Consider the following 19935-nt stretch of genomic DNA (forward strand, 5'->3'; position numbering starts at 1 on the left):
ATATTGAAACTAATGAAAAAATCAATAAATTTGAAATCATAAGAGCAGTTTTTTTATTATTTCAGATTGATTAGAATAAGCAAAAAGAAAATCCAAATACAGGAAGCAATGAAATAGAATTTAGATTCTATCTATATATTAAAATTAACCTATACATTAAAAATTGAAGTAATTCATAATTTTGTTAGACACCATATTCAGTTTTCAATCATTCATAACTTTTTTTTTTTGGAAGGAAATCATGATTAATAACTTCAATCGAATAATTTTTCAGAAGTGAAAGTACAAAAAATTAACTTCACCCCAATCAGAATCCAATGATGAAAAAGCCAGCACTTGCTGCATGAACAGCACCAGACAAAAGAAATAAAGAATAAAATAATTGATCCTGTGTACCTAAAGCTGACTTTTATGCCATGAAATAACAAACAAGATCCATCATATTATTAGGTAAAATCTGATTCAAAAATATTTTCCACATGTTCTAACTCTGAAAAAACATTCGAAGCTTGACTTTAACTTAACCAAATTCAACAACTTAATTGAAAATTTTACTTGAGAAAAAAAAAAAGGAAAAAGAAAAAAGAACCCAAAAGTTGGGTTGAAAAATACAAAAGAAAAAGTAAAATAAAAATGAGAGTTTTCAGCAACTTTAGATCAATGAAAGAAAAAATAACTAGAGTCCAAAAAGTTTCTTACAGGCTTTAATGATCTTGCTTTTGCTAATCTTCGTCTTCTTCTTCCTCTTCTTCTTCTCAGCAAGATCTTCATCTTCAAAGGGTGATGTTACAGTCACAGACTGGTCATGGATCCTGCTATATCTTTCAGAAACAGAAGAAGATCTTCTCATGGAGAAAGCTCTCTTAACTGTATATTGAAGTGCATGAGAAGCAGCTGATGAAGCAGAAACTGTGCTGTTTCTTCTCAGCTTTATATGGCTACCAAACTTCTCTCCATCGTTATTATTGTTATTATAATTGATGTTGCATACTTGATCTTCTTCTTCTTCTTCTTCTTGCTCTGAAAATGAAAATGAATCTTGTGTTTTGTTTCTGTTACTGGTGGTATTGTTAGTTTTTGTGAGAGGATTGCTCTTGATCAACTCCTCAAGATTGGATTCTGGGATTTCGGGTTTCGGGTTCCGGGTCTCAGAAAGTGATGGAGATGATGGAAAAAGATCCGACGAAAAATCTATGGATCTTGATTTGGTATCACCAATGATTTTCATCTTAGAATACCCATTCATTTTTTGCCTTCCTTGCTAGATTTGTTTTAGAGAAAACTTTCTTAGGGCAGATGGGATAAGATATGGCAAGATTTTCAAAGGGATAGAGAGCTTGGAAAAAGAGTAGGGAAGGAATTTATTTATATGCATCACTAGAGAGGCAAAGACAACGTAGGTTTTGGAAATGGGGTCAAATTATGAGTGTGATTGAGGGGCCACATAGAGGTCAGAAAATATGAGCTACAGTTCAATAACATGGTCAGTTTACTTTAAGAGAATAAATAATTAATTTGGGAAATTTGAGGTATACAATAATAATAAAGACGACAATAATATATAATTGTTGGATCAGGATGTCTGAATTTTGTAGAATGCGAATTTGTGTAGGGTTAAAAAAAAAATTGACATTGGGTTCAAGTAATTACATATAATAAGTTGTTATATATTAAAAAAAAGTTTCTATAAATCGCTCTATTTAATATTAAAGTTAAATAGTCGTAGCTTACTGGAAAAAAAAACACTTAAATGTTAATAAAATGAAACATTTACAAGTAATTAATCAAATCGATATAATTTATAAGTCACAGTAATTAGTATTTATCAAACACTTTAACATTATAGTTTTTAAGTTATAATTATTCAATCTCAATACTAACATAACCATAATTTTACACACATATGGTAGATTTAAGGATTAAAGCGTATTTTTACTTTAAAATGCTTTTTAATTTTGTAATTTGTTCTCAAATGCTTTCTTTAGAAGCATGCAAATGCATTTGTTTTCTTTTTGACACATACGGTAGACTCATGGAAGCTTACAAGAAATCTCGGAAATGCGAAAGTGATTACTTAATTATTGTGGTTGATTTTTAAAAGGTTCCTTAGTTTTTAATCTCGGCTTTTTTTTTCTTTTTTTTTTAAAGGGGCTTTTGAACATTTGGTCAAAGGGCCACTTCCATCTCATTCTCGTAGTACCTAAAATAATTAATATCAATGTTTAAGAGCCATAAGTGGGCAAACCATGTGCTTTGTGTTAAATAAATACACGTGATCTTGCAAGGCTTGAAGTCAAAATTGGGCGAATTATTTGCAATTTTTTAATTGGATGGGTCATTGGCTCCTCTCGAGTTGGTTCTTTGAATTTTGTTTGCTCTAATTTAGTCCACTAGGGTAGCAGTGATATTTCCACCCTCAAATTCTTATAAATTCACTGTATTTTTTAAAAATAATTATAATAAATTTACGATATATTTAGAAAATATAAATAAATAAGAAATTTAGAGATTTAATCAAATAAAATTAAATACCTAAACTAAAAATACAAGAATTCATGTTTTTTGAATAATTTAATCATTTTATATTCTTGGAATAAAACAATCAAATAAAACTTACATTAAAACATCTTTAATTGTCAAAGATATTTAAGTAAAAAAATTATAAAATGAATTTAGTTGATTATTTGTTAATATTTTGTGTTGATTTGTATATTTGAACTTATTACAATTATTATCTAGAAGTGAGGTAAATTCATAAAAATAGTGGAGCAAAATTATCTCCATCTTGTCTTTTGGTAAAGCTCAATTGAATGCATAAAAGGACACTTATACCCACATGATTTGATTATATCTACACGTAAACCCTACAATATTTTAAAAATGACCACACCCTCTTTTGACTATTTTACACTTAATTAACCAAGTTAATCCAAAAAAATCTTTACTAAAAAAAATTATAACTACAAGAGTGCTCATTTAGTCCAAGATCCTGCACTATTTTAAATTTCTAAAGAACTATTATGCCATATAGTCATATACTATAATTATAGAACATATATGGCAATTCCTATCTTACATGCATGTAAAATTGGGGGATCCAACATATATTACAAATTATACTATTACATCCTTTAAGAATATCAATTCTAAACTAGATCATTTGTAATAACTACATATACAGTATTAAATAAACATAATAAATAAAAGTAGATACAATTCTTCACTTATTTATATTCATATTTATGCTGTTAAAATTCGTTAATCTTTTTGGGGCAACGGTTATTATATTCAAAACACTTACGTCTACACTGAAAGAATGTAGTCGCAAAAAGATTACTACACTGAAAGAATGTCGTGAAAAATTATATAACATGCATGAGAGATGTCCTCCCCCAATCAATGATGGAGATAGAACACAATGATTTGTAACTTGTCATACTTGTAGCAGTAACACAACCCATTCAGACACCCATCTTATGAAAAATTTCGCATGATTTACAAATCGAACATGGAATCATAATACAACAATTGCTTGAACTCCTCAACTGTATAAAATCTGAGATTTTTGTTTCCTCGAAAGATTATAAGATTGATAGTTAGTATAGCTGCCAACTTACACTAGCCTTGGAGCAATTCCTTTGCTTTCTTTAACCAAACATTATAGATGTCATCTGTGAACAGAATAAAATGCACCTGCAAAGAGCAACCCATAGAATTGATCACATTGACTCGCAATATCAGAGATATTTCATATTTTGAAGGAAGGCAAACGGATGAATTGTTACATGTACATATAAAATTAACCAAACATGACAAAGTCAGCGCAGAAATGGCAATAATATATTGAAAGGATGAAAGACTTTAATTGTGACCTAGTATCATCTGTCACAACAGAGTAAGGTTTTGGTAGCAGCCTGATAATATTTGAGTCCAAACAAAAACCAACAGGGTTCCCAGAGTCCAAGACATTAATTTGTTAAAAAAAGGAAAAAGAAAAAAAATGAACTTGAAATTTTCAAGATTCAAGACTTGTTTCATAATATTTTTTCAAAAATGCATTTGATGGAAGGGTTTAACAATATCTTGGAATGTCCTAATAAAACTTAACACATAGATGATTCACAATGCATATTAAATAACATACAACCTAAGTGAATGTGAACATTCATACAATCTTTTAAATGAGCCCTTGTTGAGGTTTGTTTTGGTAACTTACAAATACAACAACAGCATTAGTGCAGGCTACCAGAGTAAGATTTTAAAAGGAAGTCATTAGCTTCTAAAGCACTTTCTTCTAGTATCTGTCTCGCCAAATAATCCATTCATTTTTCTCCAAGTCCTCTTACTTTACTGTCCCATTTCTTAACTCACCTTTAATTCTTTAATCCTTTTTTAATTACCTCCAATTGAGAAAAATTCTTTCTCTCTTCTTCATCACATCTTTCTGAAGCTCGCTTCTTGTGTTATCCTATTCTTCATTTTGGCTCTGTTAACTGAAGAATGGACTATGAACTTCGTTGGGAGAAGTAGGGCATTTAAGGATGTGAACTTGAATATAATAGACAAATTTATGGCCTGGTGGGAGAGTATCAAAGTAAAGGTTGATGCTTTGCAGGTAACCACAGAGAGAGAGAGAGAGAGAGAAAGATGACAACCATTGACATTGGATAAAATGTTGAGTGAAGACAATGTAATTATTAAGAACAAGCATGATGTAATTTTTTTTGCAGAACTTTGGAGTTTTGAACTGTGTTTTTAACAATCAAAACATCTACATACATTTTTCAAATTCAATGAAATATTTAGAGAACGGATCCTCTTTCTCTGCAGGACTGTTTCACAAACACAGTCAACAAACACATTTTCTATATGTTGTCGAGCTTCATAAACAAAAATATATGTTTAAAAACAATATTGGTAGGGCTTATCAGGCTATTTGCAGCCTAAGGGCTACAGGAAGAGCTTGAGTTATATTTAACACAAATGATAAAAGTAAACAAATAAATGAATAAAGAGAAATGCAAAGTGAATCATTTAGAAATGCCAGATTCAATTTAAAAGGTGCAACAATGCAGTACTATCAGATCATTAAGCAAAATTTATCATGCGATACCTCCTTAAAGTCATTCGCAAATTCTTTCACCGTAGATATAGCTATTGTGGCAGCTTCATCTGGAGGATACCTGATGAATTATTCAACCAAAAAAGGAAAAAAAAATGTTGGAACTTTTTCTAGGAAGAGAGTGGAATAAAATTCAGAATTCCAATCCATTGAGATTCATGGTTTAAATTAAAATCATCAGTTAACTACATCAACATATAATGGTCTTAAAAATGTATCAGGATAAATTAGAGTATTATGTAATTCTTCCGTAATAGCATGAGTGCCTATAGGACCAAAGTTGCTGACCCAGCCAGAGTAATAAATACAAAAGACATTCTACAATCTACTTATCTTCGAAAAGCAAAACATCTATAATGTAGTCCATTCGCCTGAAAGGTCGAATTTTAACATATTTTCAATAAGTATTCACAATACAGTTCATAGTAGCTCATATATTTGTCCCTGACATGCAGGTGAAAAGTTGAAAATCCGGTTGACTTCCCTGCAGACTGGGTTTGACAAATAAGAATTACTCTCTTACCCTTCTCAATTCTTACTCTCTTACCCTTCTCGATAAGAATAAACACATGAGAGTTTATTTTACATAATCTCTCAATGATGATGAAACTGCCAACATATCATTGCAGTTTAAAGAGCTGTTTCTATCAAATCCATACCATAGGTAGTGACTTTTGCACTAAGCTCCACCCAGAATGACTCAAGAAAACCACAATTGGTTTGCAATTTAATGGCATGAGTCATGATCCTGTAACATTAATTTTAACAGAGCTTTACCAATAGCAGGAGAGTGTTTGATACTTTTCTATTTTTTAGAATCACTTGTAATTAGATGGCACATAGTATAGATCACTCAAATTATCTAGATATAAAAATTGAAATGAATCCTTCCCGTTAAGTGTTAACTTACTGGGATACACCACATGATATGGCAGGAAAAGCAATGTATTGAATGTTGTTTGCTTTGCCCACACTCAAGCAGTTCCTGCCGCAAATTTAAGAAAAATAAAGTTCAACTTCATAATTGCAAAATGAAATTAGTAAATTTATAGTTCAAAAAAACACTAGACACACTTGTATGCACTCCTTAAGATGTCTTCAGGGTTACAATGAAAATTAAACACCGGGCCAACTGTGTGAATGACGTGAGATACTGGCAATTTAAAACCTCTGCACTCTTTCAACATGTTAGTGCCAACAATAGCATTATACAGGAATGAGAAAACCAGTACATCAGAAGTTAAGCCGGAATAACCCACGGTGTAATTCTTGCTTCTCCTGGTGGGCAGCGGACTCGAGGTTGGGCTTCTGGGATTTGATAACAGGCTTTTTGAAGATCTGGTCCTGCTGCCTCATGTATGGCTAACAAGATTCACCCGAATGTTGCTACAAGTCCATTTTGAGTTCATTTACAATACAAAATTACAACATAAATTCAAGGAAGAGTACCTGCAGCAGTAAACCCGCCTAAAAGCAAAATCTCATTGGTTGGACTCACCTGCAGAAAACAGACATTCAATAACTAGATAATCCATAAAAATCCCATGGCTCCAAATTTGAAGTTACAATTCTATTGAAAGGTGACCCTATTAAAGAATATCAAAAGATTTAAAACTACCAACAGAGCTATAGCAAGTTATTGCTAGGTTCAAGAGTCCATAACAGTAATTCTTAGATCTCAAATTTCGCCGAACTAGTGGCGATCTCTCTTACTAATCAAATCTTTCAGACGCTTTATACAGAAAGCATAAAACAAATAGGTTGCCTCAATAGAGTAAAGCTACACATTACGGAGTTGACAAGATGACACGACACAGCTACTTAATTACACATATTAACATAACAGAGACAACAATTGCATGGTAAAGTCGAGAACTGCACCCATTAGGAAATAAGTTTTGCATCTCAAATTTATAATAAGGAACAGAGCTAACGGCTCCCAAAAGCCAAAATAAATATTTTATGATTTGCCCCTTAAATTTCATTTTAAAGTATGAGTGTATGACCTTAAGAAGTTTATCAATCATTTGCAGACAGAAATATTAAACAGAAGGCTAACAGAAACAGTGATAAATCGGCGTCGTTTTACTCACTTAATTGGAAAACAAGGAAAATTGGCACAGATTTATCATTGTTTCTGTCAGTGCTCTGATTCTTTAGCATTTTTTCTAAATCTTAACTAAACAAACTTCTTTTCCAATTTTCACCAAAATTATAGATCACATATACATATAACAAAAAGACTTAAGAATAAATAAACAAAAAAACGAAAAAAAAAAAGAAAAAAGAAAAGAAAGAAAGAGAGGGAGATAACTGACAATTGCATCAGAAGAGCGATCAACGCACCACCGAGAGATGTCTCCTTTACTGATCTTGAGAGAGGTCTTAGTCGAAAACGACAGCGTTTGAACTTTAAAAGTCATGCTTAAAAGCTTGGCTAGCTTTATGCCGTTTCCGTCGTATCGAGAGTCATATGTAGCCGCTTGGCGTGGGGTTGCTGCCTGCCCGGGCTGTCGACTGGTTTCATTTTGTCAACGGTATTTTGTTTTAAAGTTGGGAGAATTTTATTGACACTCCCTAAGATTTCCCATAATAACAACTAACTCTAAAATACTAATAACAATATCATCCGAAATTAAAAATGTTTAGTGAAATAGTTTAAAAAGAGGAATTTGCAAGATAAAGATAATTTTATAATTAAATCAAGGATAAAGATAATTTTATAATTAAATCAAGTTATATGAATTATAATAATGAAATTTAGACTACAAAAATACAAGTTTCAATATGATATATATTTTTCTTATCTTCTAGTTTATTCAAAAAAAATCCCTCATAAATAATTACCCTAAATTCATTATTAGTTTTATAAATGTTTGATGAAAAATATTTTCTTTTTTCTTAGGAAGTTTTAAAAGCTATGCTACAGAATTTCTTCTTAAAAACAAACTCTTAGAAATTAAAATAAGAAATTGAATCTTGCATTTACTAAGTTGATAGGTGAATCTGGAGACTACATATTATCGTACATATTTTTGCAAGAACAAAATGCTCGCTCTTAAGGTAAATTCATGTGCTTTCGTTCGCGCAAACTTCTTTGATTAATAGGTGCATATTTGCAACTTACAACAGAAGTTTAATGGGAAATGTAATTTTGACATTTTAGAAAATCGGCATATTGACATAATTTGAGCGTTTTGTAAGCCTATTTCTTGTAAAATCCCTCTAATTTTTTGGTCCAAAGACTGATGTACCAGTTGCTCGAAGGACATCAACTTTGAACTTGTACCAACTTCGAAGTTTTTTACATCCTCAAGATGAAAAAGACAGCAATTCCCTTGCCTTCTTCAACCAAAGATTGTAGAGATCATCTGTAAACAGAACAAAGTGCACCTGCAAAGAACAATCGTTTTACTGCAGAAACGACCAGTAAAAATTACAAAGTATGTGCTATAATTTACAGAAAAATATGTTTTTGTAACAATTCACATTCTGTTATGTAAGCCGCTTATTGTTGAATTCGACAAGTATGACATCCTACGTTGTAACATTTGATGTTATTAACCACTTTGAGTTCTGAATTTGTTACCAGGTTTTCAGTTTCATATTCAAGTAATGAAATGATTCCCATTTTTATAGAATAAATTTACCTAGAAGATCGTGGTCCTCATGTAGATCAACATATCAACAGGAAATAGTGCTATAAGATGAAGTAAAAATGGACCTAATAATGTAAAACTGTTTGAATAGACTTTGAAAGTGCAGGAAGCAAGGAGTATCATGAAGCAAAATACTATTATATGATACCTCTTTAAAGTCATTAGCAAATTCTTTGACTGTAGATATAGCTATTGTGGCGGCTTCCTCATGAGGATAACTGATAAATTATTAAAAGCAAAAGAAAAATGAACTTGTCAGGCATTTTTTACACTCCAACCACATGAAACTCAGAGCCTTTAAACTCATTAAAATTCATTGCTTAAGTCATCAGTAGATTCTGTCCCAAATTTAAAGATTTATCAGATGAATTAGAATACACTAACTTAACACCTAATACTTCCTGGAACAAGTTTCTGTGCCTAAGGAAGTCAAGAATTTGCACGAGTAAGCCAGCATCACAAACAGATAAACCTTTCTATAAACAGCTCGTCTTCAAATAAAGCATAAAAAGCAGCAATGTAATTCACTCCATCTAGGAAGTCAAGGTTTCACTGTATTATAATGAGATATGCGCAAAGAAATCAATAATGTTAATTTTTTTCCTCGACAAGCAGATGCAAAGTTTACATGGATCTAAAAGAAGAAAACGTACAAATCGAAACTGGTTCCTTTCTATTACCTGTCAACTTACCAATATAAGCCACACGATATGGCAGGAAAAGCAATGTACTGAATGTTATTCGCTTTGGCCAAGCTCAAGCTGTTCCTGTAACAAATGTAGGTAACAAGTGAATCAATCTTATTATTACAAAATAAACTACCACAGGTATAGTTCAGAAAAAAATAAACATACTTGTACGCACTTCTCAGGGAAGCTTCAGGGTTAATAGTAACACCATAGATTGGGCCAACAGTGTGAATCACATGAGATGCAGGCAATTTAAAACCTCTGCATAGTTTCAATGTGTTAGTATGCTCCAACTGTGCATGATACTGGAATTACAAAACCAGCAAAACAGAAATCAAATAACCTACGGTGTAATTCTTGCTTCTCCTGTGGGACAACGGATTCCAAATCCAACTTCTGGAACTCTATAACAAGCTTCTAGAAGTTCTGGTCCTGCAGCCCTATGTATAGCTAGCACAATGAATCTAAAGTTAGTACAGGCCTGTTATGCAACATTTATAGAAATAGATAAAAGTAAGACTCAAGGGGAAGTACCTCCATCGCAACCGCCACCTCCAAGCATTTTCTCATTGGCTGAATTAACCTATAGCAAACAACCATTCAATCAATTGCAATTTCCCTTTTCAACACCAACCTTCCTATTCAATCAAGCGATCATTAACTGTAAGGTGTGCTGCCAGTGATTTTGCAAAAAAGTACTTTCAAGTCAATTGTTCTTCTTGCAAAAACACCAATAAATTATTTGTTCAAAAAGCACTTTCTAATGTCAAAAGATCTCTAGGAAAACACCAATAGACACAATGGCTCTTGGCTACTTAAAAGCGCTTTAGGCACTACCAAAAGCACTCTCAAAAAGATCCTTTGGTAGAGGAAGCATTCATAATCCCTGATCAATCAAGCTCCACTATTTGATTACAACTCGCTTTTTAAAAAGACCCCATTACAGGAAACTGAATATACCATAAGAAATAGCAAAGTTACGATTCACATAAGTACATTAATGGCCTAAATTTTCGACTACAAACATATTCCAATGTAGCTTCAATAAATTTTTCACACATGAAATTTTTCAAAGAAGGGGAAAAAAACCAGAAATGTGATACAAAAAGAGATACAGAGAGTGCAGAGCAATTACAATTGCATCAGAAAAGCCATCAACGAACCACTGAGAGATATCTCCTCTCTTGATCTTGAGCGCACTACTTGACAACGACAGCGTAGCAACTTTGAAAGTCATAACTGCCGTCCAATGAATAAACAAACGAGATCGTGAGAAATGTGAACAAAGGATGAGGATGATGCCAATGGCTGTCCACCGGCTTTCTCACAGAGGCAACTAGTCAACTACGGCTTCCCGTTGCTTGTTTAATGTCTTCTGGATATTTTCATCATACCCCCTGCATTTCAAAATATTAAAATAACTTCTCACATTTTGAACTCATTTAATTTTATTTCTGTTAAGATTTGTAATTTTAATGTGAGATTCAAAAAAATAGTGTTATGACTACAAATTGGGGTTACAAGGCTCGTATCTCAGTTTGTAATATATCATCTATAAATTATTGATATGTATTAGTTTGTCCTGATATCATAATCCCTCGAACTTTGTTAAGAACTAATTTTCTTACTACATTAAAAAAGATACGAATAAATAAATAGAATCTGCTCTCCTTAGCTCCTACAATAGTAATATTATTTTTGACCAATTAAGCAGCAAATTAGACCATAGGGGATGGAAGAACCACACCTCACCAAAATTCTATATTTTCATTATAAATCAAGCAGTGAATTTATAAAAGAACTCTTCTTTATGTAGGGGTGGCAAAACGAATAAACAAATTGAATTTGAATCGAATTGTAAATGAATTAGGTCAAAATTTTACTGATTCAGATTTGATTTATTTATTAAACGAATTAAAATCTCAAGATTCATATTGGATTCGTTTATTAAACAAATATTCAGTTTGATTCGTTTAATTCGTTTAGTAGAATTAAAAAACGAATCAAATTGAATCTGAGTTCGTTTATTATCCGTTTATCCTATTACAAATCTATAACAAATCGAATTGAAAAAGGATTCATTTAGAAAAATATAATTAATAAAAAAAATTAAGCAAAATAAAATATAAAAAAGCCACAAATTTAATATCCTACAACAAAATACAAATAACCAAACCACATTTTAGGATTAAATATACAGTCATCTAAATATCAAATTACAAATCCTTAATAATATAAATAACCTTCAAATTTTTTTAAAAAAATTCAAATACATTTTAGGACAAAAGTATTTAATTAAACGAATTTTAAACGAAGCAATCTGTATTTGATTTGTTTATAACTCGTTTATTAAACAAATTCTAAATGAATAAACGAATTAATATCTTCAAATCTGGATTTAATTCATTTAATTAGCGAATTAAATCGAATTCACTCATTTATTAAATAAATCATTTTTTTCAAACACAAACCTACTTAATTCCTATCAAATCGAATCTAATAAACGAATCTTGACCCATATTGCCACCTCTATTTTTATGTAAGATACTTTCTTAGCTCTACTTATCATAATAGCTCCTTTCACGAAGCTTCTCTCAAAGGCTTGGTCCTACTCTCACAATTGTCTTATTTTAAGAACTATTTTTTTTTTAATTATTAGGGAGAAAGCACCTAATTGGTTAAAGAAAATCTACCCTTCAATAATCGCAATAATAATAATAATGACTTTCAACTATGTTGTCTCTTAATATCATATATAACACAACAAACCATAAGGGACTATACCTTACCTTTTTTTTTTAATTCTATTGTACACAAATTGTTACTAATATTATATTAAACATTACAATTAATATTTACAATCATACTATACAACTGCGACCACCGCCATACATTAACACATTGAAGTACTTGTCGAGATACTTTAAACTCTCTCTAATATTCGAAGGGTGTCTACTCCACTCAGGGGTACCTACTCCACTCAATTATTTGATAATTGAAAGAATACTAAAACTAACCTTCATAAATCTCTTATGGAGGCTCGAACCCTTGCATTCTACATTATAAGTGCAATGTTTCTCTCAGTAAACCAAATGCTTATTGGTGGGACTATACCTTACTTGAGGCTACTATCATATCACGTAACATCTGACATGGTAGTTTATCACATATCCATAAAAACTAAATTTCTAAACATCACTTTGATAATTGTATAACCATACAATAGATTTGGTTCGAAGCCAATCAAGGGATGCAAGGGAACTGGGTTGCTATGGCCTAAGAGTTAGTGTGTGTGCGCGCATTAATAAAAGAATAGAAATTTCTGATAATTGTACAAAATACAGGTACATGATTAACATTATTCAAAAACCTCAAACTCAAAAGATTTCGCCCACTTTAATTGGTTGTCTCTGACGTAACGTAACAGGCAGTACCTTTATCACTCCACCATCACTGGAAGTCCTCCATTTTTGACCCGAACCTTATTTCACATGTCAAATAGATGTCTTCTTAAAAACAGGAAGCTCAGTCAAACTAAATCAATACACTCAACACATCATTATTTTTCATATAATTTTATAAAAAAAATTATTTTCCGTGTCTCGTGTTTTTTTTTCTTTCTTTTCCCTACAATAAAGTAATTTACTCTCATCGTTCTAGGGTTTGTTCGTTCTCTCTCTTAATATTGTTCTTTTTTTCACTTTCTCTCTCCAAACTTCTCTCGAGAGAGTCGAGTTCTCGCATTTGGTCAAGTGTTCAATCGACAAGACTTACTCTTCTGGATTCAATTTGTGCCATTTTTTGTTTTTTATTTTGACACTTCCGAGTTCGAGCTCGAGCATTGTGGCGAGCTGAAAATTTGAAAACAGTGTGAAAAATGTATGAGACTTTGTGAATTTTGAGCTGAATATGCCTGTATTTGATTTTGCAAAGAGTTTAGATCTTGTTTATTCGTGTAAAACGTGTTAAATTTGTTCAATTTGAGCTTAAAAAATGCTTCCTCTCAGCTGTAATTTGAATTGATTATGTTTGTATTTAAACATTTGATGAGACTAGATCTGGTCCATGCGGAGAAGTAAGTGATAGTTAGTTCATAATTGGTTTTGAGCTAGTTGTGGAGATTTTGATCTGCTCAATGTTCGAAATTTGTGGAAGTTGTGTTAGTTTAAGCTGAATATGCTTTAGTTTGAGCTCTATGTAGGTTTCACGTCCGCTTTGTTTTGGGGGGGGGGGGGGGGGGGAATAGTGAAAATCCAGGTTAATTTGCGCTTAATATATGTATTTTTTGCTATGGCAGGGTTTAAATTTCTTTATTTCTGAAATTTGTGTGAAGTTAGTGATAATTTGAGCTACATTTGTGTATTTTGAGCAAATTATGGAGTTTGAATCTGGTTTATGTGTGTGGCATTTCCGAAATTTGTGTTTATTTTGAAGCAGTACATGTACTTTGAATTTTATGTGGATTTCTGAGTTATATATGCATGTCAAACTACATATTGTAAGCATTGGATGTGGTTTATCTTGAAATTTTGTTTAAATTTTAATTAACATAGAGCTAAATATGTTTATTTTGAATTTATGTAATTTTGGTAGTGGTTTTGCTGAACAAGAGTTATGTGGTGAGTAATGGCACTTAAGGTTTCAGCTCAAAAGGCTGCTGAGGTTGCTATTGGGTCAATTGGGCGTGGATACGATATAGCTATAGATCTGAGATTGAAGTATTGTAAAGGAGATTTGAAAGATTCACGGTTGATTGAGATTGATGAAGATGGGGGTCGAGAAATTGTTTTGCCAGGTGGAATTTCTATTCCAAATGTGTCCAAATCCATAAAATGCGACAAAGGGGAGCGTACACGGTTTAGGTCCGATGTTCTTTCCTTCCAGCAGGTAATTTTGAATTGGCTCACATACTTACCAATTCATTCCTATAGTTGTCAGTACTATGATTTTTTCTTTTTGCCTGTTAAAGAAGTCCACTGTTACCTTATTTCAATCATGAATACTTTCAATGGATAATAGGCTGTGTACGTAGTACGGTTGTGGCTTACCACAAGAGCACGCACGTGTGTGTGTAAAATTCAAACTGAAACTTCACTTAACCTGCTTGTAGCTCATAGTATTAGACTGGTAGTACAGAAATTTTTTTATCAGTTTTTAGATGGTAGTGATGGTAATGCTATCTTATCAATCATTCTTAGTAGAAGATCCTATTGGTGAATAAATTTCTGATTCTTTTTAAACCCTGGGGACTATAGTGGGGTTAAGTTTAAGATTTGATCCTTACTGAGACAGAAGTTTTTGCACTCCAAGGATTGTTGGGTTGCTCAGTGTGAATTACATGGGTTGTTTGTGTGACCTGTTTATCGGTATATGAGTTATTAATTGAATGTTTATTGATCAATATCATAATAATAGAGTAGACTGCAAAAGATTAATTTTGGGTGTCTTTAACGTCATTCCTTCTTTTTTTCTTTTCCTGTTTTTCTCAGATGTCAGAGCAGTTCAATCAGGAACTGTCTTTAACTGGTAAAATTCCTTCAGGCCTCTTCAATGCCATGTTCGAATTTTCGGGTTGTTGGCAGAAAGATGCAGCCAATACTAAGACCCTTGCTTTTGATGGGATGTTTATCTCACTCTACTCTGTTGCATTGGAGAAATCTCAGATGGTACTTCGTGACCATGTAAAGAAAGCCGTCCCACCAACATGGGAACCTGCAGCACTAGCAAGGTGAAGTTCAAGTCTTCTCAAATTTGATTATGTCTTTTCCTTATTTCAAGATCTTTGATTTTAAGTATTAGCCTATTCTTTGAAAACAATGACTGCTGAGGAGAAACCTTTCAGTTAGTTACCGAATGTTTCTTATGTATGAAGAACACTGGAACTTATTGTTGATGTTTAAAACATTGTGCTTGATGATGAAGCTGTGTTAGAATAATTTGCAGGGAGTTTGAACAACAAAGTCTATGTACAAGATCATTTTTATTTGCATTATATACTTTGCTTGTTTCCAAGATTGACATTTTTCACAGGTCTTGACAAACAGTGTTACTGACAATTTTTCTAGATAAAGGATTAACATCTAGATTGTTTTTTATATTGATTCAATACATTATTGTTCGTGGCACATAGTAACAACAAATCAGTCTGCTATAGTGAAATCTATCATTGAGTACTATGATTTATGTTCAATTTTTACTTTTATTCTAAATTTTGATTTATAATCATTGTTATTCTACCCCCTGAGCTGTAAAACTGCAATGAGCTTTGATGACATGCTTATCATTTCAGTTTTATCGAGAGGTATGGTACGCATATAATTGTTGGTGTGAAGATGGGAGGAAAAGATGTAATATATGTCAAACAAAAGCATTCATCAACTCTTCAACCTGCTGATGTACAGAAAAGATTGAAAGAGATGGCGGATAAGAGGTTTTTAGATGCAAATGGACAATATAGCTTGTCCTCTGAACAACTCCACCAAAATGACAAGGTTTGTGATAAACTTTTCTACAATTTGTGCGTCGTCATAGATCTGGTTTCAGACTGTTGCATGTCACTTCATGTATATCTGATTGGCTACATAAAATACTGTTGTCTCATAGAATTATTCTTGTTGTTTGGAAGGTTTTATAATGGATGAAAAACATTAAACAATTGTAAGATTTATAACCTCTTTTCTAGTTATTTTCCTTTTTGGTATCTGTTTGCAATTGGTTAAATGGTGGTATGTGGTTTTTTTCATATTACTTTTTGAATAGAAAGTGTCATCCGTTAATTATTATGTATATGAATATGTGATCATCTAAAGTAAATTGCCTCAGAGTTTTATGCGTTTTCATTAGTCAAAATATAAATTTCCTCCCCCTCTTTCCTCTTTTCAGTCTATTCTTGTCTCCATATTTGTCATCTGGTTAGACATCATTTTTTATTTTGGTGTATCTGAAAAATATTTTTGAGCTATTTGGAAAAGCATGTGTGTTTTTTGTGTTTATCTTTTCCTGGTGTCTGACCCAATTATATTCATGACAGTTCAACATCAGGGAACAGCGTTTGAGGTTTGCTGATACAAGTCCTTCAAGCTCGTATTCATACAAAGAGGTTTGTATTGTTAGACAATATACATCATAACACGATTACCTAGTTCAACACTTCTGTCTAACAATTTAAATATCTTAGGATTTATTTTTTACAGCTTTTAATTTTAAAATATGGATATAACATTATTGTTTTATCTGCAGGATATGGGATGCATTTGCAAAAGGAGAGGGGGAAGTGACAATAGAAACCTATCCCATAATGAATGGTTACACACTGTTCAATTTGAACCTGATGTGATCGCAATGTCCTTCATCCCAATTACTTCACTATTAAATGGAGTGCCTGGGAGTGGATTCTTAAGTCATGCCATAAATCTCTACTTACGATGTGAGCAAGAACTGTTCTTCTATTTGCATATAAAGTTATCTAATTTTGCATTACAACTATAAAGTATTTTTTGTTCATGAGAATTCGTGGACTATTTTTCATGCTTATCTTTTTTTCTCATAGAAGTATATGCTTGGGGGCAATGCCTTGAATAAAAAGAAGTTTGCAATAAGTAGAGAAGCATGGGTTAGAGCAGAAAATTTGTTAACTTTGCAGAGTTAAACTGCTTGGCTTTTGTTCTTGCAGATAAACCACCAATAGAAGAACTCCACCAGTTTCTGGAATTTCAACTACCTAGGCAGTGGGCGCCAGTGTTCAGTGAGCTTCCACTTGGTCCTCAACGGAAGCAACAATGTACTGCATCGTTAAAGTTCAGTCTCATGGGTCCCAAGCTTTTTGTGAATACCAATCCGGTAAAGCTTTTTCGTTTGTTGAAGTTTCTTGCTTTTTATATTTCTTTTCTTCAGTACCACTTTCACAGAGTTTTAGTATGTGTTTTCACTGGACTAGATTTTGTCTCTTCTTTGAGAATGGCCTTAAGAGACTCATTTGTCACCTTCATTCAAAACAGAAGCTTTTAGGAAGACACATTTTCTTTTCCCATCATTCTTATCTTCCTTGCTTGTGCTGAGTAGCTGTTCTTTTCTTTTATCAAAGGAAATAACTCGGTATCCTATAATTTTTAGTGGGTTATGTTTATGCTGTTTAGCTTTTGATTAGTTGATGTAGTGCATGTAAACTGAACCATCTGGATTGAACTTTAGTAATGCCATCAACTTCCAAATAGCAGTACCATTATATTTAAAATAAATACATAAATTAGAAACATGAACCCAGTTGGCTAACATAATATGACATCAGGTAGTTGCCCAGTCTCTCTGGCCACTTTTGGAGGTTTTGGGTGCTGCATCATGTTTCTTTGCAGTGCCTTTTTCGTTATTGTCAACACATTCTGGTTCTGATTTTTCTTATTTTATGCGTTGCTTCTCATATCATTTTCTTTCTGAAACCTTATTGTTTGTTTATCTACCACAGGTTGATGTGGGTCATAGGCCGGTGACAGGCCTGCGGCTCTATCTAGAAGGTAGAAGCAGCAATCGTTTGGCTATTCACTTGCAGCACCTCTCTTCACTTCCGAAAATCTTCCAGCTCGTAGATGATCCAAATGGAAACTTCCGTCGAGAGAATCATGACCGTAAATACTATGAGAAAGTTCAGTGGAAGAACTACTCTCATGTCTGTACAGCTCCTGTTGAGCCTTACGAGGATCTTTCTATTGTTACTGGGGCTCAATTACATGTCGAAAATCACGGGTTCAAAAACATTCTTTTCTTACGACTCCGCTTCTCAACTGTGTTAGGAGCAACAGTCGTCAAGCATCCAGAATGGGATGGATCACCCGGCTTGGCACCAAAATCTGGACTCATATCAACACTTATCAGTCATCACTTCACAACTGTACAGAAGCACCCCCCACGGCCAGCTGATGTCAATATAAACTCAGCCGTGTATCCTGGCGGCCCTCCTGTTCCCGTCCAAGCCCCAAAGCTTCTAAAATTTGTTGATACAACGGAGATGACTAGAGGACCACAAGATTCTCCCGGATATTGGGTTGTTTCTGGGGCAAGATTAGTTGTTGAGAAGGGCAGGATCTCGCTACGAGTTAAGTATTCTTTGCTAACTGTAGTATTACCCGATGAAGAAGAAGAAGAATTATCAGACCATTAGGAAATTTTTTGATCCCTCTCTCGAGCCTTTGAAAAAAGACGGCATAAAATGAAAAGCAAAAAGAAGCTAGCGAAAGAATCAAAGAAACGATGTATAGATCAAAGAAAGGGCACAGATGGAGAGGGCGCTAGGGCCACTGGAAGAAATACGTTAGTTAATCAAAACAACTTTAGCTTTTTCATTTGGCGAAGAAGTGCTTCGGATTGGAAGCGCTTGGGATGGGCGGTGGTGGTTGTATTATTGTGTTTATCACCATTTTCTGTTGCAATGTAATTTTTTGTAATTTTTTTTTTCTTCATGTAGAGTCTTGTCTTGAATCTTTGATAGTGCTGGTTGCATTTTGGCTATAAAGTATTTCTCATCCTGAAATTTTGTTTTTTGTATTTATGTTGCTATTATACCAATTATGTGCACTAGCAAACAATGGGGGATCAACGAAAAGAGGTCTCTTGCATTTCAGATTTAAAATCGTCGATTCATATATCATAATTCATAAGTATAATAGTAGAGTTAGGATTTAAACATCTGAATTTGAAGTTTTTATTAATTTTAGACTTTTTGTTTAAATTTGTTCATTTATTTATTTATCTAGTTATTTATTTTTTGTAACTTATATTTTATTTTTAGATATTTACATTCAAACAGAAAAATTGAATTTTTGCTATTTTTATTTAATTAGAAAAAAGGTATAAATAAATATTATATTTTAAAAATATTTTTATTTTTTAAACTATAGAATTTACTCTCTATTTTCATTTTGACTTATGAGGATATAAATGTCAAACATTCATGTTTAAGATTTTTTTATTTATAAAAACGAATAAGATGTTGCTTATATTCAAATATTGAAAAACAAAAACAAAAATGTCATTTAGACATTTGTATTTAAATCCATTTAGATTTCAGCTAAATTCAAACCTATTTATACTTCAACTAAATTCAAACCTACTTAAATTTTAGATTTAAAAAAAAAAAGTTACCTTAATTTAAGTTGTCCAAGTAGATATCTGATATTATATACATATTAAAAAAAAATCTATAATAGCTCTAACTATTTATACTCACCCATCAATTATTATATTTTTCTGCTCAACCATTCTTATTTTACTGGTAAAATTTATAATACTTGACCAATTTTACTTGTAAAATTTAAACTAATACTTGACCATTATGGTCGAGTATTTTTTAAGCACTTAACTTTAACTAAAAAGGCTAAAGAAAACTACGGTTGAGTAAGTTTTCATAATCCTTAACAACTCAACTTTAATCGTAAAATCAATGAAGATTAAAGAGGAATAGAAATTATATTAA

At 32.4% G+C, this 19935-nt stretch overlaps 3 protein-coding genes across 5 annotated transcripts; 1 reads left to right on the forward strand and 2 right to left on the reverse strand.

Moving 5' to 3' along the window:
• Positions 1–3274: 3274 nt before the first annotated feature.
• On the reverse strand, positions 3275–7794 carry LOC18042748 (macro domain-containing protein VPA0103). 2 transcript variants are annotated; one of them, XM_006431564.2, is made up of 7 exons: positions 7441–7787; positions 6572–6620; positions 6382–6484; positions 6197–6292; positions 6033–6107; positions 5114–5183; positions 3275–3693 (listed from the first exon to the last, which is right to left on the reverse strand). In XM_006431564.2, the coding sequence occupies exons 1-7, from the start codon at positions 7543–7545 to the stop codon at positions 3619–3621; spliced, it is 573 nt and encodes a 190-aa protein (XP_006431627.1). In that variant the 5' UTR covers positions 7546–7787; the 3' UTR covers positions 3275–3618. The 2 variants fall into 2 exon arrangements, with proteins under 2 accessions (XP_006431627.1, XP_024039825.1); XM_024184057.1 differs by lacking the exon at positions 3275–3693 and adding an exon at positions 3703–4575 and having other exon boundaries at positions 7441–7794.
• A 298-nt stretch (positions 7795–8092) lies between these two features.
• LOC18042871 (macro domain-containing protein VPA0103) lies at positions 8093–10792 on the reverse strand. Its single transcript, XM_006431568.2, has 7 exons — positions 10606–10792; positions 10005–10053; positions 9818–9920; positions 9636–9731; positions 9474–9548; positions 8930–8999; positions 8093–8515 (listed from the first exon to the last, which is right to left on the reverse strand). Exons 1-7 carry the CDS (start codon positions 10705–10707, stop codon positions 8435–8437), a joined length of 576 nt encoding a protein of 191 aa, XP_006431631.1. The 5' UTR covers positions 10708–10792; the 3' UTR covers positions 8093–8434.
• Positions 10793–12951: 2159 nt separating this feature from the next.
• Positions 12952–18998, forward strand: LOC18042872 (MACPF domain-containing protein At4g24290). Of its 2 annotated transcripts, none has more exons than XM_006431570.2 (8): positions 12952–13349; positions 14064–14357; positions 14960–15198; positions 15760–15961; positions 16501–16569; positions 16710–16896; positions 17143–17309; positions 17932–18998. In XM_006431570.2, exons 2-8 carry the CDS (start codon positions 14097–14099, stop codon positions 18622–18624), a joined length of 1818 nt encoding a protein of 605 aa, XP_006431633.1. In that variant the 5' UTR covers positions 12952–13349; positions 14064–14096; the 3' UTR covers positions 18625–18998. The 2 variants fall into 2 exon arrangements, with proteins under 2 accessions (XP_006431633.1, XP_024039811.1); XM_024184043.1 differs by having other exon boundaries at positions 12952–13135.
• Positions 18999–19935: the final 937 nt, after the last annotated feature.

This window comes from Citrus clementina, unplaced genomic scaffold (genome assembly GCF_000493195.1).
Source record: "Citrus clementina cultivar Clemenules unplaced genomic scaffold, Citrus_clementina_v1.0 scaffold_5, whole genome shotgun sequence".
Taxonomy (NCBI): Eukaryota; Viridiplantae; Streptophyta; class Magnoliopsida; order Sapindales; family Rutaceae; genus Citrus; species Citrus x clementina.

What these genes read in the sequence shown, in the direction of transcription:
- LOC18042748 (XM_024184057.1), bottom strand. Translation starts at nt 7,545, where the DNA reads ATGACTTTTAAAGTTCAAACGCTGTCGTTTTCGACTAAGACCTCTCTC. An exon ending in AGGCGGGTTTACTGCTGCAG is followed by an intron (nt 6,485 to 6,571) that starts GTACTCTTCCTT and finishes GAATCTTGTTAG; the next exon opens with CCATACATGAGGCAGCAGGA. An exon ending in GGAGAAGCAAGAATTACACC is followed by an intron (nt 6,293 to 6,381) that starts GTGGGTTATTCC and finishes GAAAGAGTGCAG; the next exon opens with AGGTTTTAAATTGCCAGTAT.
- LOC18042871 (XM_006431568.2), bottom strand. Translation starts at nt 10,707, where the DNA reads ATGACTTTCAAAGTTGCTACGCTGTCGTTGTCAAGTAGTGCGCTCAAG. An exon ending in ATGGCTTTTCTGATGCAATT is followed by an intron (nt 10,054 to 10,605) that starts GTAATTGCTCTG and finishes TGTTTGCTATAG; the next exon opens with GTTAATTCAGCCAATGAGAA. An exon ending in ATATCGTGTGGCTTATATTG is followed by an intron (nt 9,000 to 9,473) that starts GTAAGTTGACAG and finishes ATAATTTATCAG; the next exon opens with TTATCCTCATGAGGAAGCCG.
- LOC18042872 (XM_006431570.2), top strand. Translation starts at nt 14,097, where the DNA reads ATGGCACTTAAGGTTTCAGCTCAAAAGGCTGCTGAGGTTGCTATTGGG. An exon ending in ATGTTCTTTCCTTCCAGCAG is followed by an intron (nt 14,358 to 14,959) that starts GTAATTTTGAAT and finishes TGTTTTTCTCAG; the next exon opens with ATGTCAGAGCAGTTCAATCA. An exon ending in TTTTTGTGAATACCAATCCG is followed by an intron (nt 17,310 to 17,931) that starts GTAAAGCTTTTT and finishes TATCTACCACAG; the next exon opens with GTTGATGTGGGTCATAGGCC.